Source organism: Crotalus tigris, unplaced genomic scaffold (genome assembly GCF_016545835.1).
Source record: "Crotalus tigris isolate CLP2741 ecotype Arizona unplaced genomic scaffold, ASM1654583v1 scf7180000019364.2947544272:3078424, whole genome shotgun sequence".
Lineage (NCBI taxonomy): Eukaryota > Metazoa > Chordata > Lepidosauria > Squamata > Viperidae > Crotalus > Crotalus tigris.
The window spans coordinates 1,921,704-1,949,426 of NW_024097500.1; the positions used below are offsets into that span (position 1 = coordinate 1,921,704).

Below are 27,723 nucleotides of genomic sequence, written 5' to 3' on the forward strand. Positions count from 1 at the left end.
CTTTGCACGCGCGGAATGCAAAGAACCCCCGTCCCCTCCCCCAGCTGCCCTCTGTGCATGCTCGGAGGCGTGCATGCCGAGTGGGTCGTGCACAAGCCGGCTTCCTCCCAACAGGGCGGGGCAGCCCTTAAAATCCCCCCCAACTCCAAAGAAGGACGCCTTTTCGCCTGGCAGGAAAGGAAGCCTCCGCTGAGGCGGCTTTTCTGCAGCTCTTGACATGTCCAATGCCGCTGTGGTTCCATGGTGTAATGGTTAGCACTCTGGACTCTGAATCCAGCGATCCGAGTTCAAATCTCGGTGGAACCTGCCTGGCATTCTCCTTTTGTCTCCCCCCCCCCTTTTATTTCTCTTCTTAATGTTTAGTTGCTTCTCTCCCCCCCCCCCCCCCAGCTTCCTCTTGAGCTGCTTCTGCCGCCGCTGGTAGTGATTTTTTTTTTTCCTTTCATTTCTGCTTTTCAAATCTGGCCGCTTTAACGGGTGGACTTCAACTCCCAGAATTCCCCATTACAGCCGCCCAGGGTGAGCCTGGCTCTGCAAGGAGCTGAAATGAGCCCCTCCTATTGGGGAGTAGGGTAGAGTTTATTAGAATTAATTATTAGCATTAGAATTCTTTATTTGCCAAGTATGATAAGGCACACATGGAGAAGCTCTCAGGGTCTTCTAGTCCAGCCCCCCCCCCCACTCAAGCAGGAGACCCTACCCCAGGGCTAGGCAACCTTGGCTCTTTTATGACTCGTGGACTTCAACTCCCAGAATTCCTGAGCCAGCCATGCTGGGAGTTGAAGTCCACGAGTCATAAAAGAGCCAAGGTTGCCTACCCCTGCCCTATACCGTCTCAGACAAGTGACTGTCTAGTATTATATACAGTGTAATGAGTGTCTATAAGCCTGTTTTGATCTGGTCTATCTTGCAGGGCTGACATCATAGTTTGTGCTAAAGGGATAAAGCAGAAAATAGGGGAAAAAAATAGAAATTGCAGCCTGCAGGTCTTTTTTTCCTGTTACTATCTGTTCTCGACACAGAAGCCTTATGAAGCCTGAAAATAAGTGGAAAGACATTACAGGTGCTCCCATTTGATAACAAAAAATATCTACAAGCATCTTTTTTTAAACTTTTCTTTATTGAGTCTTTGTAAAACTTTAAATAGTCTCTTTTTTTAAATGGTATTTCAGGGGGGGAAAATATGTTTTCCCATTGTGAAGATTGAAATTACACCTCGAAATTGACCTATAAATTGAAACCAAAAATAAACACTTCAACTGATGTCCTTTTTTTTGGTAAACAAAATGTAAACAGTTCATATGTACAAATCTACAACCATTCCTTTGTGAAAGTGCTCTTTTGAAAATTAATAAAACATCCGTTTTGAAATTCCAGTGAGATCATATTTTTGAGAAATACAACTACTTTCTGGAAAACCCACCAATTTTTTTTTTTAATATTTTATATACACATTTACATGTAACAAGTCTCCATTTCTATCTTTGGGAGTAAAATATTTCCTACTGAAATGTTAAGTTAACTAAGATAAAATACTTTATCAGATTCTTGATAAAGCCTATTTAAACATTAAGTTTTACAAACATTTTGTTCCGTCTGATACCCTGAAGCAAACAGAGGGGAGACTGGTTTCATGATGAGTGGAAGTACAAAACTGTTCCAAAACATTAGGATAAAACAGGATGCTCAGAGAAGGGAAAGCCATATTTCATTTTCATTCACTGTTTTAAAAATAATAGTAGTAACAAAAAGTCCTGGGTTGCTTTTTAGAGGAGCATAACATGAGGCAGAATTTCATTGTTTGGGCAGCAAAGGCCCCAGAATATTCTTTGTTCTCCAAGATGAGTATAAATTAAACTAGGAACTGAACAAGATACATTGGGGGCTCAATTGTGGTTGTAAGTCTAGGATTACCTGTATTGCTTGACCAAACAGAGAAGGTCAAGGTAAGGTTCCACTTCCTGAACTTGATGCAATGGATACGTGGCAGATCATTAATCGGTTAGTGAGATGTTGAAGACTCTGTTTTTTAAACCATTTAGTCGTGTCCGATTCTTGGTGCTCCCCACACTTCTCTGTCAAGCAGCTTCTTTCAGTTGTTGGGTTTTCAACTTGGCATCTGATTTGCTGGCATCAAGTCAGCAGCTTCTTTGCTTGCCCCGTCTTCTTGTTCCACCATCCATTCCTGGCACCGTTGGCTTCTCCAATGAATTGGCACGCCTGACACGGCCAAAGAAAATCAGACCTAGTCTTGTGATTTTAGCTTGTAGTGATGTTTCTGGTTTTATATGATTTAACCCCTCTCTGTTAGATGCTCTGGCTGTCCATGAAGACTGTCCATCCTGGCTGTCTGTGAAGCCTGGGTAATTCCTACTTAAACTGAATGATAGGCTCTCTTTTTAATAGCGCTTTTAATGGTACTTTTGCCGCTATCTTTGATTCAACCACACCTAGAGAGGAGCTGATAGGAAGTGCTTTCATCAGAATGAGACTGCAGGTACTCCTCGACTTACAACAGTTCATTTAGTGACCGAAGTTATAACGGCACTGAAAAAAGAGACTTATGGCCGTTTTTCACACTTACAACCACTGCAGCATCCCCGTGGTCACATGATCAAAATTCAGACGCTTGGCCAATAGCTCATATTTAGGGCGATTGCAGAGCCCTTGGATCCTGGGATCCCCTTTGGCGACCTTCTGGCAAGTAAAGTCCATGGGGAAGCCAGATTCACTTAACAACCATGTTACTAATTTAACAACTGCCGTGATTTACTTAACAAAGGTGGCAAGAAAAGTTGTAAAATGAGGCAAGACTCACTTAACAAATTTCTCACTTAACAACCACATAAATTCTAGGCTGAATTGTGGTCGTAAGTCGAGAACTACCTGGACATTTTCTTCCGTCAACGTACAGTTGTTCTCTTGGGTGAAGCAAAGCCTCAAGCGAATATTCCTGATCAGGAAACACGTCTGCTAAAACTAAATGAATGATGCTTCCCAGCCCAAGCTTTCATTCTGGCTAGTGGTTCTCTTAATTCCTTAGTTACAGCTCAGGAAGAAGCCAATCCTTCCTTCCATCATGGCTATAAAGTACTCTGAAATAGTGGTTTTCATACAGTTCGGAAGCTGGCACCTTCTAAGGAAGTCCTTGTTTAGAGACTGCCTTATTTAGCAACCGTTCACAGTTACAACACTGGCTGTATGAGCAATTTTCGTATTTATGACCTTCACAGATAGGTAAAGCAAAGGACAGCTGAAGTCAGATCATAAGCACATGGTGATTTTTCTTTTTCTGCTTCACTTAACGACCAAATGGCCAATCCCAATTGTGGTCACTAAACAAGGATGACCTGCAGCGCACAAATGTATTACTGTAGGCACTTACATTTGTTTTCTCTGGAGATACAATAACTTAGGAACTGTACACGGAAATTAACAAGACACGTATCTCAAACATTGCTAAATCATTAGCAGTTAAGTGACTTTAGAAATTGTCTATTCACTGATTTAGAACATCCAGCTTAATCATACAATTCCTAGAGAGGACAGTCTAAAAATTACGGCCCGATCCTTGCACTTACAACCATCACAGCACCCCCAGTCATATGGTCAAAATTTGGATGCTTAGCAACCGGCTTGTTTTTACGATGGTTGCAAGGACGTTTGATCACCATTTGTGATCTTCCCAGCTGGCTGCCAACAAGCAAAGTCAGTGGGGAAAGCTGGATTAATTTAACAATTGACTTAACCCTGGCCCTGATTTGCTTAACAACCACGGTAAAAAGGTTGTAAAATCGGATGCGACCTGCTTAACAATTGCTTTGCTCAGGGATGGCAATTCTGGTCCCAACTGTGGTTGTAAGTCAAAGACTTCCTGTACAGAAAGGTGGGCGTTCTGCTCCAGCCCTCTTGAGACGGTTCTCTGCAATGATCTGCGGTGGCTCCCAATATTCAGTCAGGTCTTTCATATAAAAATATCGGGGAAGCTCCATTCCGTGGGAGAGAAGGAAAGCGACCTCAGCTTCAATGTTCAAACAGTGAGCAACCCGATTAACTTAAGAAAGCTTCCTATCACTCAGTCAGCAATAGTTGTCAGCTCAAATTAGCTAGGTAAATGTAGATTTTGCAGAATAGGAAATATAGTACTGAAAGTTCTGCATTACATAAAAAAAAGCAAAATGAAAGAAATGTTTCTTTAGAAAAGAAAAGGGGGTGGGAAAAAAAAAAAGACCTGTTCCTATACACAGCAATATTCCGTAAAGTATTGCTTAAACAACCAAGTCCCTTCAGTTCGCTCTAGGAATTTAAAAAGTTAAAAAAATATGAACTCGCTATAAATAATTTAAACTCTGTTGTAATATAACTCTGGCCTGCCTTCTGTAACTTTTCACACCTTCCCTGCAAATAGTTTATTTGAAAAGCTCCCTTGATACGTGCTCCCTTCCCTGCATGTTTCTGGTCCACCCTGATCCGCCCTTTTCTGCCGCAAAACGCCCTGGATTCTACGCCAGCTGGAGCCCGGGGGTCTCTCGGAATCCCAGGACTGTGTTCCCTACAGGAATTCTCCTTTAGACAAAGGCCGGGGGAGTGGTGTTTCTCAGTGGAAGAGGAATCTTTCTGAAGGCTGCGGCGGCTGCTGTTGTTGTTCGCCTAAGAAGCACCTCGTGACGCGCCCCGGTTCTGTCTAGAGATACGGTTCCCCAAACGTCTTTCGACACTCCATCACTCCGGTACTAGGCGGCCGATCACAGTTGTGGGTGTTCTTGACCTGATTTGTGGTGAGACGATCGTAAGCCATCTTGTATTCTCTGTCGAAAGCATCTGGAGGGAGAGGAAGAAAATGCCTATAGCGCTGGGCTTATGGAGGCGGGCAGGCAGATACACCGACAGGTAAGTAGATAGATCGGTCAATAGATCGGTCGATAGATCGGTCGACAGACAGATAGATAGATAGATAGATAGATAGATAGATAGATAGATAGATAGATAGATAGATAGATAGATAGATAGATAGATGATAGATAGATAGATAATGATAGATAGACGACAGACAGACAATAAATGATGACAGATGATAAACAGATATAAATAGATCAGAAAGAGGCAGATAATATATATATATACGTATGTATGTATACACAGACACACACACGTACACCCTTATACATATAAAAATCTAGTCACAAACAAAAAGGTATCAGTCAAAAATATATAAGAAAATGTGTAGTTTAAAAGCTCATGTTTTCAAAGTCCTTTTTGTGAGGCTTATATGCAGGCAGTACAGCAAATCCTTGACTTATGACTATTCATTTAACAACCGTCCAAAGTTATGACAGTGCTGAAAAGAGGTGGCTTGTGACCGGTGATTGATTGATTGATTTGAAAACTAGCATAATTTAAAACGATGCCGGGAGCTTTTGTCCCTAGCGGTTACTGTGGCTGCCCTTCAGGCTGGAACTGGGATGGCATATTTTAGTTAATGATTGTTGTTGGGAAGAGATGCTAATTCAGCCTGGAAACAGCATCAAGGTTGGGAAAACGGGAAGATTTTCTCAGTCCATCACAAAAGGAAAGAAAGCCAAAGTTTGCAATTATGGATCATTTGTTGGGGAAAGTATTTTTGCACAGAGAAGCAAATTCAATTATTCAACTTTACACAAGTTTCTTTACCTGACTTTCTGAACCTAATCCTCCCGTCATTGGCTCAAATATATTCCTTATTCTGAAGAACAAAACAATTAAATACATGTATGTCATATTAATTTGGGGTAGGCAACCTTGGCTATTTTATGACTGGTGGACTTCAACCCCCAGAATTCCTGAGCCAGCCACGCTGAGAGGAAAGGGAGAGGTTTCCATGCTGAGCCATGCTGGCTCAGGAATTCTGGAAGTTGAAGTCCACCAGTCATAAAAGAGCCAAGGTTGCCTACCCCTGTATTAAGAGGACTTTACACTTTTCAAATACAATTATGCTTTCTAAGGCCAGAAGTGATAGTTTGCACAGTTTAAACATTTAACACACACTAAGGAGAACATCACTGATAGCTTACCTATATCGATATTATCTCTTCCAAGAGCAACGAGAGAGAGAAATAGTATCTCTCTATAAAGACTCCTGGAACAAAATAGACAAAAATTAAAATGGGAAAGCTTTAATTTTTAATCACGGTTTCAAATCCGCTGTACCAGATTGTGTATTAGCATTTAGATATTGGGCTGCAGGTAATTTGAGGAAGGAACAAATGCCTTCTGAGCGAGTGACCAACTGAATCTTCTGAGTTTTTTCTTCCCTGGGAAAAAAACAAATTTTCAGACTTTGGCCTTACCTTTGCCTTTTGATCTGTGGTCCTTTGTTCAGCCTCTCTAGGATCTGGCTCATTGGTCCATAGACATCGTTCATCTTAATACTCTTGACCATGTTTCTTAAGAGCTCCTGGTTAAAGAAACTGTCATCCTTTTGCAGTAAACGAACCACTGGGTATTTATGAGCTGGAGAAAGACGTTTAGAAAGTACAGTGAACAAAAAAAACCCAAGGCTGTCAGCTGGTTTTAAAAATAAAAGAATATCGCATAAAGACAATTTTGTGAAGCTGGGGATCCACAAATGAAGTGCGACAGGGAACGGCCAGCCGTAAGAAAGAAAGTCTGATCAATGGCATCTATGAGCTGTAAGCCAAGGAATACTGAAAGCCAGGTCAAAACAGGCAGGGAGTCACCTCCAAATCATTACAAGGATTCCTAGTGTTTCTCAAAGAAAGTGAAACTAGGACAAGGATTGACAAAGTACACAAAATGGCTGGGAAAAATAAATGTATGCCTAGACAGGATGCCGAAAAGCAACCACATAAAATATACACATAGACAGTAGAGAAGGAGGGGGGGGGGTGTTGTTCAAAGTAAGTCAAGAAATAAATAATTTCTCAGCAATAGCAAGATGTAACACAACACTCACTCTCAAACACAAGGGTACGGTTTTGACCTGTAAGACAAGAATGGCGTGATCAAACTCCTAATGCATATCAGTTCCGGGCTTCTGGCCTGGTGGGAAATCTTTTTCCATAAAATAATAAAGAATACTGATAACTTACTCTGGGCATTCCACAGAATATAGAGGGGCTGTCCTGGATCTTTGTGCAGTTTCATATTGTCCCACAACATCTGAATCAGAACATGCTTGCTGTTCTCCAAGATGCAGTTTCTGGGTATCTGTAGAGGGAGGACACAAAATATCTCAGATACAATTATAAAAGAATAAGGCAGCGGTACCCAGAAGCGAGGTCATAAGGAACAAGAAATGCAAAGAGAAATAGAGTTAGCTCAGGATGAGAAGAGGCACTGGAAATTCCAGAATATAGCAAAAATGAATGCTTCAGTACAGGTAATCCTCAACTTACAACAGTCCATCTGGTGACTCTTCAAAGTTTCAACGGCACTAAAAAAAATGCCTTGTGACTGTTTTTCACACTTACGACCGTGGCAGCATCCCCATGGTCACGTGATCAAAATTCAATTCTTGGCAGCTCACTTAATATTAATAACAGTCGCAGTGTTCATCTTTTGTGACCTGCTAACCAACAGTCAATGGGGAGGCTGGATCCATGTTGCTAATTTCACAACCGCAGTGATTCTCTTAACAACTGCGGCAAGAAAGGTCAGAAAATGGAGCAACATTCACTGAACAACTGTCTCACTTAGCCGTAGAAATCTTGAGCTCAGTTGTGGTTGCTGAGGACTTTAACATGATTGTAAAGCAGGCTACACATTCTATAGGAGCATACAAACTTACACCCACAAGACAAAGTAGCCAGTTTAGCTAAAATGTTCTTGTAAGGTGTGAAAAACTAGGTCCACACACAAAGATTTCAATTAAATTGATTTATTGCTAAAAGTCCATGCACTGGAATCTTCTGAATTAAGGGATAGCACCAGGTTAGCTAGATAATGGTCAATGATACTCAAAGGGGATTGGAGTTGGTGGATTGGAGTTGGCTCTCTTGTGACTATGCAGGGATTCCAGGCTGATTCCCCGTTTCACTCCACCACCACCCCAGGTTCTGCCACCCTTTCTCCTACAGCTCTTTAAATTAATAACAACCACACATCCTCAAACAAAACCAATGCTTGCAGTTAGCGTAACACTTTGTTTTCCATACCTTGGAATTTTTATTGCAGTGTTCAGAGGACAGAATTAATCCAGGCAAGCTACTGGGTAAGTCCAACCGTCGGAAGTACCACACCAGGTTCCAGAAGACAATGGGATGATGGTCCACAAACTCTGCCACGGTGATCACGTGATCTCCTTCATTTTCCAACAAGCTCTCAAGTTCTTTCCAGACAACGAGAGGACTTAGATAAGGAACAGTGATGGGCTCCGGGCTAGGCAGATGCCACTCCAGCTGCAAAGACTCCTGCGATACCAGACAGGGCGTAAGGAGAAAGGGGAGTGAGAAATCCCTGTGGAATAATCATGAGAAAAGGGTCCTTGGTTGGGGCACCCTCCTCTTGAATCTCCAGGGATTATTAGTATACCTTTTGATTTTCCTGTGATTTGCTGGGTTTTAAAACTTCTGCTTTGACTATTTTTAACCACAGAGAAGTTTTTGTCTTATGGCCTATTATATCATATTAAATTGCATTTTAATGGTTTCTATTGTTCCTTCCCCTAAGGGAGTCCAGAGTGCTGCTCAAAAACAATGTAAAAGGCAATTTGCTAGTATAGGTTAAGTCCTCAACTTACGACCAGAATTTCTGTTGCCAAGCATGGTGGATGTTCAGTGAGTCACGTCCAATTTTATGATCTTTTTGCTAGGGTTGTTAAGAAAATCACTGCGGTCGTTAACTGAAGCATGTGATTGTTAAACGAGTCCAGCTTCCCCCACTGATTTTGCTAGTTGAGAACTGGTTGGGAAGGTGGCCAATGGCCATCACCTGGCCCTGCGATGCTGCAACCGTCATAAATACATGCTGGTTGCCAAGTGCCGAAAGTTTGATCACATGACTATGGGGATCCTGCAATCATCCTGAACCAGGGGTAGGCAACCTTGGCTCTTTTATGACTCGTGGATTTCAACTCCTAGAATTTCTGCTGAGGGGACAGGGAGAGGTTTCCAAGCTGAGCCGGGCTGGCTCAGGAATTCTGGGAGTTGAAGTCCACGAGTCATAAAGCAGCCTAGGCTTAGGCCAGAGGTGGCAACCAGAGGTAGCCACGCTGAGGGGAAAGGGAGGGGTTTCCAAGCTGAGCCATGCTGCCTCAGGAATTCTGGGAGTTGAAGTCTCCAAGTCATAAAAGAGCCAAGGTTCCCCACCCCTGTCCTAAACACTTTTAACACCACAGTGTGGTCATAACTTCAAATGATTGCTAAATGAATGTTGGCAAATTGAGGGCTATCTGTAAAACAATCAACAATAAAATTACCACCAGCCCAAGAACAGGAATGATTTAATTCCTATTGCAATTCCTCTGATCATATTCAGCAAAATGATTCTATAATTAAACCTTAAAGTGGTTAAGGCACCCAGCTAGAAAGCAGGAGACTGCTGGTTTTGGTTCAGCCTTAGGCACAAAAGCCAATTGGATGACTTTGGGCAAAATCATCATCAGACTGTGAATTCTAGTCCTGCCTTAGACATGAAAACCAACTGGGTGATTTGGGGCCACTTGGCCTCCCTCAGCCCAACCTGCCTCACCGGGTTGTCATTGTGGGGGAAATAGGAGGAGGAGAAAGGTGTGTTGGAGATGTTCGTCCCTTTGAATTGTTTGTAAACATAATAAAGGTAGAATACAGACGAACAAGCACACAAATATCACAGCAAGGCTGTGATATTCTGTGATATTCTGAAGATCCAGGTGAGGAACACAACACTCGGATCCTTACCATTCTCTGCTGGAAAGTTGTAGGCAAGCTCCCTGTGGGCACCACGTGGTTGTGTGTATGGACTCCCACTTCATCTATCTCTAAAGAACTGTAGGCACTGACGCTTCTTGACAGGGGGTGCCCAAGCGGTTCGTCTTTGGATGAAGGATGCCTTCGCTGAGAAGGGATCTGAATGCTCTTGGCACAGAGGGTGTCCAAATGTTTTGTCTTGCAGCTGCTGAAAGAGGTTACATGTTGACTGGAGAACTACATAAAATGCTGAGAAGATTCCAGGGAGGAAGAAAGATACTGAAATCTGATCACTAACCTGGAACACAAGCCATCTGTCTTCCTCTAGGGCAGGGGTCTTCCAACTTGGCCCTTTTAATGACTTGTGGACTTCAACTCCCAGAATTCCTCAGCCAGGCATGCTGGCTGAAGGATTCTGGGAGTTGAAGTCCACAAGTCATAAAAGGGCCAAGTTGGAACACCCCTGCCCTAGTATCTACAACAGTGGTTCTCAACCTTTTTAATGCTGCAACCCCCAACTGGTCGTAAGTCGAGAACTACTCAACCAGTCGTAAGTTGAGGACTACTCAACTGGTGCAGCACCGTTTGCACAATGGGACTTTTGGCGGGCTCAGCAGGGCAGAGACAGCCCAGACAATTCCTATTGGCTTTTGAAATAGGAATCCCTCTCTTTGATAGGCTGGACATACCTAGTTCTCTCAACCATACATCGTATGTTTTAGCCTCCAGTATCTTTGCTGCTCTTCTCCACACTCTTTCCAGAATCCCAGCATTTTTTCTCACAAACACCCTCATCGTTTCTCCCCATTCTTTTAAAAACATCCTAAAAACTACTGGATGACTTAAATTATCAACATACGCTGCTGTCAGTAATTAATTACAATGATTAAAATACTTACTCCTGCCAATTTTTCTGTGGTTTTATCATACATATCTGTATGAAAACCCGACTTCTGCTCTCCAACATAACTACGGTTCTTAAGTGCTGGGTTCACATCACTTGCTATGCCCAAAGCAACAAATCCATTTCCAATTTCAGTTGCGTCTTATATACTGTGTGAACGTGGTCAAATGGCTTTTTCCATGAATTTGCAAGTCCCTTGTCTCCATCCAATTAACCTCACCAAGTTTGGGGTGTTGGGGTTTAGAGGGTTAGTTCATTTTGACAAAAAGAAAGTTATAAATGCAGTTTTGAATGTTTTACAAGTCGTGAAATAAACGTACCCTTCTGAAACCAAGTCATTTTGAGCTGGAATTAAAGTCGCAGTAAGTCCTGAAAGAGGATCAGCAACGCACGTTTTGTCGGCCTGGTTCATAAAAGGGAACGGAAGCTGGATGTTTTCCGAAGAAGGACTGGGCTTCAAGAAGTACCTACAAAGATTGTGCTCACGTGATTATGGAATTGTTGCACGTGGAAAAACACTGCGAAATAAAAATTCCCTTTCCAAAGGAGCAGTAAACAAGTACCTTCCGGGTCCCCGGAGATCTCGGATTTCAATATTCAGGAAAGGCAAGAAGAGGTTTCCACAGAAGGGGCAGGTGGTGTTCAGGTTGGAGTCATCCGCGGTCCAGCCTGCCATGATCTCTTCGTCGTGGACCAGGCAGTCGCAGGTCCGACATCGGGAACAGCTGGAGATCAGGACCTGGGGGAGGCACTGAGTTAAAGCCATGGGAGACTTTTTTTTGGGGGGGGGGAATACAATAACAAGATGCTGAAAAAAAAAGGATGTCTCTTTGAAACAAAAATACTCTTGTACTTTTTCCAGCCTGGTGCTCTGCCTGCAAAAAATGAGGATCTTTTTATGCCATTTTTAGAAAGGTACATGTTGCCAGAGCAGGAAAGTTGAGTTTGCAAATATGGTCAGCAAAAATTTAATCCATCCGTCCTTCCTTCCTTTCTTCCCTCCTTCCTCCCTCCCTCCCTCCCTCAATCCTCTTTTCCTTCCTTTCCTTTCCTTTCTTCTTTCCTTTCCTTTTCTTCCTTTTTTACTTCCTTCTTCTCTTGCTCTTTTCCTTCTTTTCTTTCCCTTCCCTTCCTTCCTTCCTTCCTTCCTTCCTTCCTTCCTTCCTTCCTTCCTTCCTTCCTTCCTTCCCTCCCTCCCTCCCTCCCTCCCCCCTTCCTTCTCATAGCAGCTCTCATATCCTGGGGCTATCAAAAACAGGTCATTCCAGAAGGCAATGGTGCTTTGCAAGGTTTTATTAAAGGGTGATATGTTCCTTAGAACATACCTGTCCAAAAATGTTCCTATGAAATTCCAGCTAATTAAATTGCAAACTTCCTTGGATTGAAATGTTAGGACTTTAAGGATAAATGTAGTGTGATAGTAGAAGGCAAATAAACCGATTTTTGAAATCTGTTTCGCCAGGTTTATGGTAACGACAGTAAAAAATACCGTACCTCCAGGGCGTAATTCTGGAAAACACTGGTGCTGCTTGGACTGCAAGAGGAAACCACCTCTGCTTTTGAAAAAGAGCCTAAAAAAGCAAAAGGACACAGTCAAAACAAATATTTACACTAGTTCTGGAAAAGATGATCTCCTCCCAGCTACCCCCTCCCTTTACTTCAAAGAGAAAGGAGTAATAATCCTAGAAATAATAGAAAGAATTAAAATGTATTTGGCACCTGACTCCCAACATCTCTGGGCAGTTTACACATTATATAAAACATTACAGAAGACATTCAAATGTGGTCACGTGACCAAAATTCAGCTGCTTGACTGGTTCATATTTATGACGGTCGCTGTGTCCTGGGATCACGTGATCACCTTTGTGACCTTCTGACAAGCAAAATCAATGGGGAAACCAGATTCAATTAACAACAGTGGCAAGAAAAGTTGTAAAATGGGGCAAAATTCACTCAACAACTATCTCACTTAGCAACAGAAATTTTGAGCTCTATTGTGGTCGTAAGTCGAGGACCGCCTCCACTGGCCAAAGGAACTTAATTTAAACCTTTCCATTGCACTTTTTTCCTCCCAGTCATCCAATGGAAAAAAAAGCAGGAATCCTAACCCAGGGCTCCATTCTGAAGGAGAGAAACATGGATTTCCTGCAGGAAAACGTGAGCCTTTTTTAACCCTTATTGTATCTGAAACCTGGCCCGGTTCTGATTTGGCAAGATTGAATTCCTTGGGCCATTTTAATACCATCCCCTTCTGGAAGGAGAAGCGGACGTCCCGCCAGATAATACGGTGACTGGCGTTTCCCAAGCCTGTGTCATCTGAGGAGACGATAGCAGACCAGGAAAAAAAACATCTGGGCAGCTCTTACCACAGTGCGAGGAACGCTTTGAGGAGCCGTTGTGAGAAGCAGCACTTTCCAGACTGGTGGAGCTCAGGCCGATGCGCTTGAAAGCCAAGGATGCATCGTCCCAAGGAGAAGAGTTGCTTTCCAGATCGTTGCACACGTCTTCGTCAGTTAGAGAGGCAGATTCCGAGTCCAGGGCCCCGAGGGACGACACGCTTGCTCGGTCTGAGTTTTGATCCTGAAACAAGAACAGGCAGGAGTTTGGGAGTTGCTACAGATCCACATCTGGCGGCAAACATTTAGTGGCAAAGCAGCACAGGTGGCCCTTGACTTACGACCGGTCGAAGTCACAATGGACCTTCTTTGGGCTACTCGCTACCTGGTTCCGAAATTCCAAGGGTCGGGCCCCTCCCACGGTCCTGACACTGAACTTCGGACAGTCAGTAAGAAGGCCGCATTTACAGCTGTTTACAGCTTCCCGCTGCCATGCAGTCAGCATTTTAGGACAGTTTGGCCAGAAACCAGCAGTTGTTTCCAGTTTTTGGCTAAACTCGGCCCTCACTGAATGAACCATCGTGCTTAATGGCTGCTGAACGACTGCCCTTAAAAAAACAGGTCACAAAATCAGGTCAGTCACTCCACTCCCTTCTAACGCTGATGATGTTACCAAGTTGGGTAAGGAAACTTCTGCAAGAAAATAACCAAGCTCGGAGAGCACCAAGGGCACCAGAGCTAAAGTTCCCTAATTAAGTAGTTCCCTAATCAAGAGGTTAGGGACAACCACACGGCCACTAATATTGGCAAGGCAAACCACTTAAAGAGAGAGCAAGCCCCACTCTTTTCTAACACTGATGATGTTACCTAGTTGGGAAATGAAATGTCTGCAAGAAAACAACCAAGCTCAGAGAGCCCCAAGGACCACACAGTTCAGCCCTGAGTTACAGACATTCTCTTCTACCAGTACTAATCTTGTAGGCCTCGTGATTCTAGCCAATGCAGAGGAGTATAAACATCACCTGGGACTTTCACAGCCTTTAAAGGCAACTCCGATGAAGCTGAAGAAGTGTTCAACCCTGAGCCGTCCAGGGGTGGTGAAGGACAAGCAGCCACGACGGAATTTCTGCTGAACTGTGTATTTTCACGACAACCATTTGAAAGCCTTACCTTCGATGCTGCCGCGTAGGTGGCGAACTTTGAATACCACTTGCTGGCCTTCTCCGCCACCCCTTTTCCTGCAGAAAACATGCTGCTCTTCAGAACATCGAAGGTTGGGGTCAGGAGCGTGTCCAGGTTGAAGGAGGTTGGAGAGGCGAGTGCTACTGCATCAGCCATGTCTTGAGATTGCCCCCTTGACAAATTGTTCGGAGAGAACACGGGAGAGGACCAAAGCCGGTCCCTCCCTCTTTCATTTTTGACCTGGTAGCTCTTGGATTTGGGGAGCGTTATGGACCTGGGTGAGTTTGGAGGGAGGCTAGATCTTCGGCACAGCTGGCCTAAGGTTGGACTCTTTCTGTTGGGATTCTTGTCGCTGTAGGCCTTTTGCAAATCGATGCTGGGGGTCCGGCTTGTTAAAGGACTACTCATATTATTCATGTACATCTCGATTTCTTCCGCTAAATCGCGCCTGGCTGACGGGGTGGAGACCCTCTTCTCCTCCTCCTCCTCCTCCTCGTCTTCCTTCCCTTGCCCCGTTTCAGCTGCCAACAAGGAGAGTGGATCAAAGCCGGTTTCAATGTTAACCTTCTCAATGGGCTTCAGCGGAAAACTGATAGCCTGCTGAACCTTCTTGGGCTTTTTATGCATCAGCTTTGCAGGTTTCACCGGGACAGGTTCATTATCCAGATCTTCCAAATCAAATATAACCGGAGACTCTGTCTTAAGCACAAGGCCGTTCTCGTAGGCTATGTCTTCATCACTAGATTCTTTTTCCAGATTGATCTTCCGACCGGCTCCCAAAGAAGCTGGTTGGAGGTTGAGAGTCTTTGGCCTCATTCTTTTCTCAAACATCTTAGAAAGGATTTTTGCATCCACGCCCAGCTTTTCCACAATTTCTTCGGGTCTGGCCTCCTGATTAATCTGATTCTTCATAAGCTCCATTAGAGCATCTCCACTCAATTTCCTGTTTCGCCAAACCATCTGTTTGTGTTCGGTTTCAGCTGCATTTAAATGCTTGTTTCTCAGCTTTTCAGCTTTAGTGACTCCTGTTTTATTGATATTGTCAAAACAAGAAAAGAGCAATCCCGCAGAGGTATCTGGAAAGAAAGAAAAAACGCATGGACAAACTCCAAGGATATTACATTAATTTACTAAAACACCGGCAGACTCACAGAATCCCCTTAATATGCTCACAGGGTTTTGCTACAGTTATTTTTAAATGCAAAGGCTGGAAGCCTTATTTTTCTATTCAATTTACCACACGTTTTCAGGAAAATCTGGCCACTTGTGAACAACCATGTGCAAGGGGAATGTAAAGTAAATCAAATATCCATAAATTTTACCCATGCTTAGAAAGAACTCTCAGCCACATCAGCTTACCTATGTGGCATCCATCTCCTGTGGCATCTGATATTTTGCCAGTTGTATCATTAACGCGAACAATCCTTGAACCGAGCGTGACACAATTGGAATTTTGATAATTTAACGCTGGGAGGCAATCACCGCTTCCCTTTCCACTCTCAATTTCGGACACTATATGCACATAAAAATGGATAAGAACTGATCAAAAGTTAAACTTACTCTTAATCAACCATGGTTGGAATTAAAACAAATCAAGCATGAATATGGGGGGAAAAAATCAAGTTCAATTGCACTGCATTTGATACATACAGGAACTTGAGTCACTCTCTTTTTTCTCATCTCTCTGGTCGATACTGTTCTGGATGTTTGTTTTTCCTTGCTTAACTGCTTCTTTAGATAACTTATATAAGAGATCAGAATGTTCCCCTATTAAAATAAAACAAATAAAATGAATTTAAAAAGCAGGGTAAAACGTATCCTAAAAAGTGCAATAGATATCCCCAAATAAGGGGATAACGTTGTATATGGCTTGTTTTATTTTCAGTAATTGTATGGAGAAAAAACTTCCATAGCTGATACTTAATAAAAGCATGGCTCTCTAAATCAGGATCATGCTCCTTTTTTTCAGATTGAAGACCTCATTTAAGCCTCTAAATCAGGTGTAGGCAACCTTAGCTCTTTTATGATTCGTGGACTTCAACTCCCAGAGTGCCTGAGCCAGTTGGCTCAGGAATTCTGGGAGTTGAAGTCCACAAGTCATAAAAGAGTCAAGGTTGCCTACCCCTACTCTAAATGGAACCGGGGCAAATAGCTACTTGATTTCCATAGAATTTAGATTAAGTCAAGATGAAATTAATTAAGTAAAGCTCATAAAATTATTCCTTGTAGAGTCATCCCTGTTGGCAGCACCGTCATTCTAGGGCGATCATCCTTGATCTTGGAACAAGATCATCAGCATTAAACTGGGTTAATATGTGTTTGAGTATATGAGAAATCTACAGTGCTGCGATCAGTTCTTTTTTTTTTTTTAAGCATGGTCATTGTGCTAGTAAGTTATTTATTTACTTAGGCTCAGAAGCATCCTCACTGAGACATGAAAACATTTCTTGCAATTCTAGCAGTGTAAAGTACAAACATTCCTTGAATTACAAAACAGGAAACACACACGAACGATTTACCAGATAGAGTTTTGTGGATTCCATTTGCAGGCTGCTTCCTTAGAGCTCTTTTAAACTGAGTTATTCCTAAAATGACATTTCTTATCTTGGTCCACAGAAAGTAGCCACTTCGATTGCTCGATGGCCAACTGCTTTCCAAAACAGCCTGTAACAACATCAAATGGATGTTAATCATGCATTTCTGAGGATCGTGGCAAAGCATACCTTTAGGTCAGAGGTCTTCAAACTTGGCCCTTTTATGGCTTCTGGACTTCAACTCCCAGAATTCCTCAGCCAGGCAAGCTGGCTGAGGAATTCTGGGAGCTGAAGTCCACGAGTTCTTGTTTTTAATTTAATTCAATATGGGGGGCTTCACAATGGAGGTTGTGGATAGATTAATAATAGATTCCCCTCTCCCCAATTTAGGGTTGAATATTTGAATTTTTATTGTATTTTATTTATATGGTCTATAGCAGGGGTAGGCAACCCAAAACACTTAAAGAGCCACTTGGACAAACACACACGCACACAAACACACAAACACACCCACACCCATAATAAAGGTAAAAAAGGATATATGCAGTGTTATCTTCATTTTAGATGTCAAAAGGGTCTCTCTCTGTCTCTCTCTCTCCCTCCCTCTCTATCTGCCCTTGGTCTGCCACTCCTCTTCCCCTGCTCTCCTTCTTTCTCTCTCTTTCCTCTCTCTCTCTCTCTCTCTCCCTCCCTCTCTCTCTTTCTCTCTCTTTCTCCCCCCCCCCTCCTATCTGCTGCTCACCTGGCAAGCTTCAAGCTGTTGTCCAACAAGCTCAGGGGTAAGCAACCTCGTCTCTTTTATGACTCATGGACTTCAACTCCCAGAATTCCTGAGTCAGCCTAGCTAGGCTAGCTAGCTCTCTCCTGCCCTTCCTGCTTCCTGTAGAGATGCAGCAAAGGGGGGAGCTCCGCCCAGTAAGCTTTTCAGCTCCTCGGAGAACACTGTGAGTGCACTCTCTTTTACACAGACACACACACAAACACAGAGAGAGAGAGAGAGAGAGAGAGAAGCAGGGAAGCGCAATTGCCTCTCTCTGTCTCTGTCTCTCTCTGCAAAGGCAGAGGAGGCTGGGAGCCACAGGGGAAGGCTCAAAGAGCCGCATGCGGCTCCGGAGCCGCAGGTGGCCGACCTGTGGGTTAGGGTTACGTCACCATGAACTCCTAGAGCAAAATGGACATCGCCAATAAACCCGGAGTACTTGGGTATGGTTAAGAGGGCACTGACTTTTCTAGGCTACCCTATCTATGTTTCCTGGTAAAATACATAGAAAATCCCATTGGAGGAAAATTCCACTTAGGGTTAGGGTTACGTCACCATGAACTCCTAGAGCAAAATGGACATTGCCAACGAACTCGGAGTGCTTCGGTATGGTTAGGAGGGCACTGACTTTTCTAGGATGCCCTATCTATGTTTCCTGGTAAAATACATGGGAAAATCCCATTGGAGGAAAATTCCACTTAGGGTTAGGGTTACGTCACCATGAACTCCTAGAGCAAAATGGACATCGCCAACGAACTCAGAGTGCTTGGGTATGGTTAGGAGGGCACTGACCTTTCTAGGCTGCCCTCTCTATGTTTCCTGGTAAAATACATGGGAAAATCCCATTGGAGGAAAATTCCACTTAGGGTTAGGGTTACGTCACCATGAACTCCTAGAGCAAAATGGACATCGCCAACGAACTCGGAGTGCTTCGGTATGGTTAGGAGGGCACTGACTTTTCTAGGCTGCCTTATCTATGTTTCCTGGTAAAATACATGGGAAAATCCCATTGGAGGAAAATTCCAATTAGGCTTAGGGTTACATCACCATGAACTCCTAGAGCAAAATGGACATCGCCAACGAACTCGGAGTGCTTGGGTATGGTTAAGAGAGCACTGACCTTTCTAGGCTGCCCTCTCTATGTTTCCTGGTAAAATACATAGAAAATCCCATTGGAGGAAAATTCCACTTAGGGTTAGGGTTACGTCACCATGAACTCCTAGAGCAAAATGGACATTGCCAACGAACTCGGAGTGCTTCGGTATGGTTAGGAGGGCACTGACTTTTCTAGGATGCCCTATCTATGTTTCCTGGTAAAATACATGGGAAAATCCCATTGGAGGAAAATTCCACTTAGGGTTAGGGTTACGTCACCATGAACTCCTAGAGCAAAATGGACATCGCCAACGAACTCAGAGTGCTTGGGTATGGTTAAGAGAGCACTGACCTTTCTAGGCTGCCCTCTCTATGTTTCCTGGTAAAATACATGGGAAAATCCCATTGGAGGAAAATTCCACTTAGGGTTAGGGTTACGTCACCATGAACTCCTAGAGCAAAATGGACATCGCCAACGAACACAGAGTGCTTGGGTATGGTTAGGAGGGCACTGACCTTTCTAGGCTGCCCTATCTATGTTTCCTGGTAAAATACATGGGAAAATCCCATTGGAGGAAAATTCCACTTAGGGTTAGGGTTACGTCACCATGAACTCCTAGAGCAAAATGGACATCGCCAACAAACTCGGAGTGCTTGGGTATGGTTAGGAGGGCACTGACTTTTCTAGGCTGCCTTATCTATGTTTCTTGGTAAAATAGATGGGAAAATCCCATTGGAGGAAAATTCCACTTAGGGTTAGGGTTACGTCACCTTGAACTCCTAGAGCAAAATGGACATCGGCAACAAACTCGGAGTGCTTGGGTATGGTTAGGAGGGCACTGACTTTTCTAGGCTGCCTTATCTATGTTTCTTGGTAAAATAGATGGGAAAATCCCATTGGAGGAAAATTCCACTTAGGGTTAGGGTTACATCACCTTGAACTCCTAGAGCAAAATGGACATCGCCAACAAACTCGGAGTGCTTGGGTATGGTTAGGAGAGCACTGACCTTTCTAGGATGCCCTATCTATGTTTCCTGGTAAAATACATGGGAAAATCCCATTGGACGAAAATTCCACTTAGGGTTAGGGCAGGGGTAGGCAACCCAAAACACTTAAAGAGCCACTTGGACCCGTTTCCCACCAAAAACAAAACACTGGGAGCCACAAAACCATTTTGATATCTAAAATGAAGATAACACTGCATATATCCTTTTTTACCTTTATTATGGGTGTGTGTGTGTTTGTGTGTGTGTGTGTTTGTGTGTGTGTATGTATGTGTGTGTATATATGTATATGTATGTATACATACATACACATACACAAACACACACACACACAAACACACACACTCATAATAAAGGTAAAAAAGGATATATGCAGTGTTATCTTCATTTTAGATGTCAAAAGGGTCTCTCTCTGTCTCTCTCTCTCCCTCCCTCTATCTGCCCTTGGTCTGCCACTCCTCTTCCCCTGCTCTCCTTCTTTCTCTCTCTCTTTCCTCTCTCTCTCTCTCTCTCTCTCTCTCCCTCCCTCTCTCTTTCTCTCTCTTTCTCCCCCCCCTCTCCTATCTGCTGCTCACCTGGCAAGCTTCAAGCTGTTGTCCAACAAGCTCAGGGGTAAGCAACCTCGTCTCTTTTATGACTCATGGACTTCAACTCCCAGAATTCCTGAGTCAGCCTAGCTAGGCTAGCTAGCTCTCTCCTGCCCTTCCTGCTTCCTGTAGAGATGCAGCAAAGGGGGGAGCTCCGCCCAGTAAGCTTTTCAGCTCCTCGGAGAAGACTGTGAGTGCACTCTCTTTTACACAGACACACACACAAACACAGAGAGAGAGAGAGAGAGAAGCAGGGAAGCGCAATTGCCTCTCTCTGTCTCTGTCTCTCTCTGCAAAGGCAGAGGAGGCTGGGAGCCACAGGGGAAGGCTCAAAGAGCCGCATGCGGCTCCGGAGCCGCAGGTTGCCGACCTGTGGTCTATAGGCTTTGTATAGTTTTATATTTTCAATATTGTAAGCTGTCCAGAGTTACCCTGTGCCTAGATGAGCAGCTAATAAATTTCATAAATAAATACAATTGCTTTTTATTATAATATTTATATGCAGCTTTTATGTCTTATGTCTATTTGTACAACACCCAGAGTTGCTGCATAAGGGAAATGGAAGTTTTTTTTAAATATGATATATAAATAAACACGGATAAGCTTGTACAGAGTATGGAAAGGATGCTGAATTGGCTTGGAAAACAAGTGCTAATCAAAGTCAGAGGAGTGAGCTAGTACTTCCATCTCATTTGGTCTCAAAGATCCAATTTACCTTATTATAATAACCATAGGTAATAGCGTTAGGATCGATGCCAGCCTTCTTCATCTCAAAAAGGATTTTTACGGCTAAGACGGGCTGACTGTATTGCCCGCACAGCTGCATCAACACCCGATAACATACCTGACCAAAACAAAAGAGATGGTGGTTACTTTTTCACTCTCAGAACGTTTACACACCTGACATTGGCCTCACCTGCCAGAAAACCCGCCTCTTTACCTCATCAGGTGGCTCGATCTTTTTCATGTGCATCTTGCGCAACACATCGTAGGCCGTCCTTAGGGCCCTGACTTTGGAATGGCAAACGCGGACATAAGCAGGCAGGCAGATGAACCACAGGCCGTAGCAATGGCGCAGTAAACACCTGGACCACATCTGGGGGATGGAGGAATATCTCTTGGCCATCTTGTGCGCAGACTTGATTTCCTGTAGAGAGAGGCGGGAAGGAAAAGGCTTCAGGCATGGTAGGCCTTGGAGAACATGCACCAAAGCTCCTTCAACGATGGGTGGATCTCGACTTACGACCACAGTTGAGGCCAAAGTTTCCACTGCTGAACAAGACAGTTGTTAAGTGAGTTTTCCCCATTTTACGACCTTTCCTGCCAGATTTGTTAAGTGAATTGCTGCACTTGGTAAGTTGGTAAGTGTATAAGTTACCTGTTTTGTTCTCCTGAACACTGGCAAAGGACTGTTTGGGCTGCTGGCTTTCGAAGACAATTTGCTGTTTTGCATTGTCAGAAGTCCCGCTGGCTGTTCAAATAAATTTTGCTTTAGTACCGGAAATCCATTGTAGCTGAAAAGAATAAGACAGGCTTTTATTTACTTGTACTCAACATGCCCCTGAAGGCTCCTTCGTACTTTGCCATTAAGGTAGAACATCCGGAGCATGTCTAAAATGCTTCTTTCCTGAGTGGACCGCATTTTATTTCATCTCTTGTAGAGGAGACCACAAAGGTGCTGAGAAGGGCTGCTACTTAATTGTCACATTTTTTTACTGATGTACTTATTTCTAAAATGTATATTTCATTCATATGTTGTGCTAATCTAGCCCAGAGATGGTTCTGTCATGGAGAATCAAGCCTTGAAATTGGTGATTTTCAATTCCCGCCCAGGTAGAATTATAGCACCAAATACAGGTAGCCCTTGACTTACAACCATTTTCTTAGTAACCTTCCCAAGTTACAGTGGCACTTAAAAAAGGGACTTATGGCTGCTTTTCATACTTACAACCATTGTGAATCGTTTCTGGTGAGACAAAGTTTCTACCGACCCAAATTAGCATGACACAGAAAGTCACTGACAGATACCGGAAGGCAAGAAATATTTCACCGGATGGCTTGAAAATGTGCCCAGGATTACCTGTATTGATATGGAAGCTCTTCTCCATTGGGCAGATGAGGAATCTCTGGGGGTGTTATGAAGACGGTGTGTTCACTCTTGTGGGACTCATCAAGTTCTATAAGTCGCGTGTCACCTGTCTTGTCTATATCCACCTGTCCAAAATGGATAAAAATGATCATACATTTCTTGCCAAGAAGTTAGCAACCCTTCCTTCAGTGAGCTTTTGCAAACAGTTGCCAGGACGCGGATTAAGGGATAACGTTAAAAACCTCTATTAAAAACTACTTTGTGTTGATTTGTTGGTATTATTTCTAATTCTACCGATCTCATCGAAACAGGAAAATCCCCTTGCTTGCATTCTTTTCTGACTGACTCCATCGGGTTGTTTTCAACACGTTTCTTTCAAAAAATAGATGCTCTGTGAAGAGGTTGCTTTCATGCAGTCTGTCTTAACCTTGGCAACCTTCAAGGTGTTTGGACTTGCAATTCTCAGAATCCTTCAAAGCTCCACATTTGAGGAAAACACAGGCTTTCATGTAATGTTTCCATGCCTGGAATTCTCCTGCAAACATTTTTGCAATTGTTCAGCCTCTTTGCAGAGACAACGTGAAGTTACTATTATTATTTATTTATTTATTTATTTATTTATTTATTTATTTATTTATTTATTTATGAGACTTATATACCGCTTTAAGTGCAAGCACTTTCTAAGCGGTGTACACCAGTAAGCAATGTATATATATATATTTACATTGCCCCCAACAATCTGGGTCCTCATTTTACCTACCTCGGAAGGATGGAAGGCTGAGTCAACCTTGAGCCAGCGAGATTTGAACCGCTGACCTGCTGAACACAGTCAGCTAAAGTGGCCTGCAGTACTGCACCCTAACTGCTGCGCCACCTCGGCTCATTATTATTTGGATTTAGATATTCATTTAAATCAACAAGCTTGCTTAGCTGTGTTTAACAACATTATACAAGCAATTCTGTGTGCTGCTTTCTTAAAGGCATTTTTTTCCCCATGTCACTGAGTCTCAATAGAAAGCATGTTTTCCTGCCAGCTGAAGAGCTGTCATCAATAAAATGGTACCTGGGGGAGCTGGCCCTCTTTCTATAGCATGCAGGAAATGTGCTTAATTTTCATAGTTGCTATGTTCATTCCTCTCAGGTGCCTGATAAGTAGTTTTCATATTTTCAGCAGTTAGCCCAAGGGGATTCTTGCAAAAACAAATGTTAGTCTTCAAAAGACTTCCACAGCACAGCGCAGTGTAGCATTTCAAGGACACGTTTTTGAGACTGAGAGCAAGCCACGAACGTATTAATTACTTGGACAGATTATAAAATCTGTCTGAAGCAAAATGGTGCTGATAATAAACCTCATTATACAAACCCATTATAAATGCAAGCTACACTGGAAGCTACGACACCTCAGAGTTCATTATTCTATTTCTTTTTTCTTTTTCAATGCCTAGTGGAAATACCACATCAACCAAAAGCCCCCCCAAACTATTAATATTTGAATGAGAATAGTGCTTGGGTCAAGATCACACACCAAAGGAAAATGGGAAGCCAAAATAATAAAATAGAAGGTGCCAAAGAAAAAGTGAATTGTTTTGAAGTTGGTTAACCTTCCCAACCAGGAATAGAAGTTGTTAGAACAATATCCTTGACGGAGAATTAAAGAAGACCTGGACTCTAAACTGAAGAAGGTGCTGACCTCAGTGGTCTAGAACAGATCATCCCATCCAAAAGTAGGTTTCTATGATTTATCATGAAGTTAATCTATTCTTGGAGCAGAGAGGTGGTAAATAAAGAGGATCCTTGGTCATCCTGAGCAGGAAGTGGCTGTTTGGTTCCACACACTGTTTGCTGAAGTTCTTTATCCAAAAGATAACTCTCCTCAAATGAAGGGATCTAGGTAACATCACTAGACACAGCAAGCCGCATGATCCAGTTTTGGTCCCCACGTTACAAAAAAAGATGTTGAGACTTTGGAAAAAATGCAGAGAAGAGCAACTAAAATGATTAAAGGCCTTGAGACAAAAACATATGAAGAACGGCTGCAGGAACTGGGTTTGGCTAGTCTAGAGTAAAGAAAGATTAGGGGGGACATGATAGCAATATTCCAGTATGTGAGGGGCTGCCGCAAAGAAGAGGGGGTCAACTTATTTCCCAAAGCACCAGAGGGCAGGACAAGAAACAATGGATGGAAACTAATCAAGGAGAGAAGCAACCTGGAATTAAGGAGAGACTTCCTAACAGTGAGGAAATTAACCTTGCCTTCAGAAGTAGTAGGTGCTTCATCACTGGAGGTTTTTAAGAAGAGACTGGACAGCCACTTCTCTGAAATAGTATAAGGTCTTTTGCTTGAGCAGGGGGTTGGACTAGAAGACCTCCAAGGTCCCTTCCAGCTCTATTCTGATTGATTGCTCTATGGTGGTGACAGGTGAAAAAGAATCTCGCTTTCCATAAAGACAGTTGAAGAGAACACCTCTAATAAGCTGTGATCCTGGCAGCAGAGTTGTGCTTTGTGACTCATTTGCTAGGCTAATGCAATCTTTGAAGGATGATTTCCAAAGCTTTTTTTCTAAGACAAGCTCACTTTGTATGCAACAAACAACAACTAATCCCCAGTCACTTTCTATTCTTAGGTTATGCTTGAGGGACTCTAGCCAGATCTATTCTGTCATTCTTTTCCTAGAGGGAAAAGGAGAAAAACATAAGCTTCTTGTGTCTACCAAACGGAGAGCGATTGTGATAATACACACACAATCCATATGAAAAAGGAATGAGCAGACACTTTTTCTCCCTCTCAGAGAGTTTGTACTTTAGGAATATACTTTATCCTATCAATTTATACTTTAAAAAAGCCGTACGCTAAATAAAATAATATTTTAAAGTTAATACTTTGAAACCATTGGATCTTAGCAGCTTCCATGGAATTGCTTTTTGGAGTGGTTGATTTGTTTGGTTCTTTTCTTTCTATTACCCACCTCAATCTTCTAGTTTTCCATTCTCTTGCATCCTGCTTCAAGGCAACCTTCCTCAGCCTGATATCCTCAAGATGTTTGGGTAATATCTCCCCATATCCCTAGCACAGGGGTCCCAACCCCCAGTCCGTGGACCGGTACGGGGCCATAGCATGCCAGCAACCGGTCCGCACAAACAAGCAAAGCCCCATCCGTGGGATGCAGGCAGCACACAAAACCACACACTTTCCAGTCCGTGGAAAAACCTCTCCCCATGGAAGCGGTCCCTGGTGCCCAAAAGGCTGGGGACCTCTGCCCCAGCAGACATCCCAAATTGGGTAAGATGAGGAATGTCCTCCCTCAGACCAGCCAAGTAATTCTCTGAAGTGGGGGAGATTGAAAGGAAACTGATCAAGAACCCTCTAGAACAGTGTTTCTCAACCTTGACCATTTTAAGGCATGTGGACTTCAACTCCCAGAATTCCACAGCCAGCAATGCTGGCTGTGGAATTCTGGGAGTTGAAGTCCACATGCCTTAAAATGGTCAAGGTTGAGAAACACTGCTCTAGAAACTAGTTTGGACAACATCTCCTCCTCAGTGAAAACAAGAAAACAGTCATACCTTTCAAACCAATTAAAGAACAGAAGAAGAAGGGGTGTAAATCAAATTATTCTTTCTTTAACCGGTATGTTTTTCTCGTGAGACATTTAGGCAACTGTAGCCAGTTAGAGGTGGGAGTCCCCCTATATTTTAGCAAGTGGCCAAAAATCTTTGGCACAAGTATAGTCAGATGTTGTGGGATGCCCAAGCAGACTTACTTTATTTACACAGTCATCAAAAAAGGCAAGGCTTGTATCTTTATCACTAACAAAAGAGCATTCTTCAATGAAGCGAATGAACATCTGCGTCTTGGTCATCATTGTATAAAACTTTTGATGTGAACGATCACGGCTTTTTAAGAATCCTGGAAGATTGAAAAAAGATGTTATACTGTAAATCCTACTAGCAGAAAAACAAGGAGCAAATATTCTACGAAAAAAGGAAGAAAGGAAATTAGACACAACCAATTAATGTATACGCTCACTAAGCCACGTATATTTTGATCTGTGTGTCTTTGTGTCTTTTTCTGCCTGTGTGTATTATTCAGCCATCCAGTCACATTTTTGCAAGATGGGTGGCCATATAAATTTGAGATAGATAGATAGATAGACAGACAGACAGACAGACAATGGATGGATTGCTCCATATCTTTAGCCAACAAATATAACAGGCTGTGATTTACCTTGCAATTCAAAGAGGGAGCTCGCATCGGTTGCCGTCTCTGAAGGGGCTTGCGTAATAGGCCTCAGATAGGACCTGTAACCTTTTAGGATTGAAGCCATAAAAGTGAGAAACGCCTCTTGAATTTCTACATCTAACAGATGCAGCTTCGAGCCTGAATGAAAATCGTAGTCATTCATAGCCAGCTCCATTAAAGCATCGTCTCGTGGTCTTTGCTGCACTGTGGATAAAAAAGCAAAGTAGAAATGCCAAAATATGAGTATCTATAGAACAACAGACCTTGGAGGTCTTCTAGTCCAGCCACCTGCTCCAGCAGGAGACCCTATGGCCTGGGGTCTTCAAACCTGGCCCTTTTATGACTTGTGGACTTCAACTCCCAGAATTCTAGGGGTTGAAGTCCACTCATCTTAAAGTTGACAAGATTGAGAAACACTGCTCTAAGGCAGGGGTCTTCAAACTTGGCCCTTTTATGACTTGTGGACTTCAACTCCCAGAATTCCTCAGCCAGCATGTCTGGCTGAGGAATTCTGGGAGCTGACGTCCACAAGTCATAAAAGGGCCAAGTTTGAAGACCCCTGCTCTAAAGATTTAAATAAAAGAAGATATTTCTTTTTAACCGCATCCAGGGTTTCAAAGTGCAAATGGGGTGCTGGGTCCCTCAATGCTACTTCCCCAAAGCAAAAATTTTCCTCTGTATAACCTGAATCTAATTCCCCTCTGCTCCTCCTGGACATTAAAAAGGGTTTCACTATCATAATGAACCACAACCACAACATAGAAGCGCTTCTGGGCCCTCCTCCACTTACATGCTGCCAGCTGCTGATACAAGTGATTTAGAGTGCTCATCAGTTTCTTACAAGGTTTCTTTGGCAAGATCTTCCATGCAATGGTTCGCTTATCTCCTGGCCTGGAATCCAAAGAGAAATTCATTAGGGACTCATTGTGTTTCTCAAATATTTGGTCAAATCAAAGCATCAGAACTCCAGGAAGTGATTTCTGCTTCAGTACTGTCAGTTGAACCTAAATCAGTGGAATGAGGATCTTCAAACAGAGTTTCAATGGATCACAGAATCATAAAACTGATCTCAGTCTTCCAGTTGTATTTCATCTTAAGAAATATTCT

General features: G+C 43.1%; 1 protein-coding gene and 1 non-coding gene across 11 annotated transcripts in view; one reads left to right on the plus strand and one right to left on the minus strand.

Annotated features, from left to right (window-relative positions):
- The first annotated feature begins 234 nt into the window (after nt 1-234).
- TRNAQ-CUG lies at nt 235-306 on the plus strand. The gene has a single exon. It is a non-coding gene; the product is annotated as a tRNA-Gln (tRNA).
- Nucleotides 307-1,101: 795 nt separating this feature from the next.
- Nucleotides 1,102-27,723, minus strand: part of DENND4A (DENN domain containing 4A) — a 50,998-nt gene continuing 24,376 nt past the window's right edge. For 6 of the 10 annotated variants that reach the window (XM_039361941.1, XM_039361942.1, XM_039361939.1 and 3 more), the window contains 22 exons: nt 27,407-27,507; nt 26,602-26,820; nt 26,138-26,283; nt 22,368-22,501; nt 21,666-21,801; nt 21,228-21,434; nt 21,003-21,131; nt 16,826-16,970; nt 15,957-16,073; nt 15,666-15,818; nt 14,295-15,382; nt 13,155-13,368; nt 12,283-12,359; nt 11,352-11,527; nt 11,109-11,255; nt 9,876-10,092; nt 8,154-8,408; nt 7,089-7,206; nt 6,953-6,979; nt 6,327-6,489; nt 6,051-6,115; nt 4,685-4,821 (listed from right to left, as the gene is read on the minus strand). In XM_039361941.1, coding sequence (XP_039217875.1) covers nt 4,685-4,821; nt 6,051-6,115; nt 6,327-6,489; nt 6,953-6,979; nt 7,089-7,206; nt 8,154-8,408; nt 9,876-10,092; nt 11,109-11,255; nt 11,352-11,527; nt 12,283-12,359; nt 13,155-13,368; nt 14,295-15,382; nt 15,666-15,818; nt 15,957-16,073; nt 16,826-16,970; nt 21,003-21,131; nt 21,228-21,434; nt 21,666-21,801; nt 22,368-22,501; nt 26,138-26,283; nt 26,602-26,820; nt 27,407-27,507 — 4,171 coding nt within the window. Of the gene's footprint in view, nt 4,822-5,670; nt 5,723-6,050; nt 6,116-6,326; nt 6,490-6,952; nt 6,980-7,088; nt 7,207-8,153; nt 8,409-9,875; nt 10,093-11,108; nt 11,256-11,351; nt 11,528-12,282; nt 12,360-13,154; nt 13,369-14,294; nt 15,383-15,665; nt 15,819-15,956; nt 16,074-16,825; nt 16,971-21,002; nt 21,132-21,227; nt 21,435-21,665; nt 21,802-22,367; nt 22,502-26,137; nt 26,284-26,601; nt 26,821-27,406; nt 27,508-27,723 lie in introns of all 10 variants that reach the window. The other 4 variants (XM_039361947.1, XM_039361937.1, XM_039361944.1 and 1 more) reach the window with 4 other exon arrangements.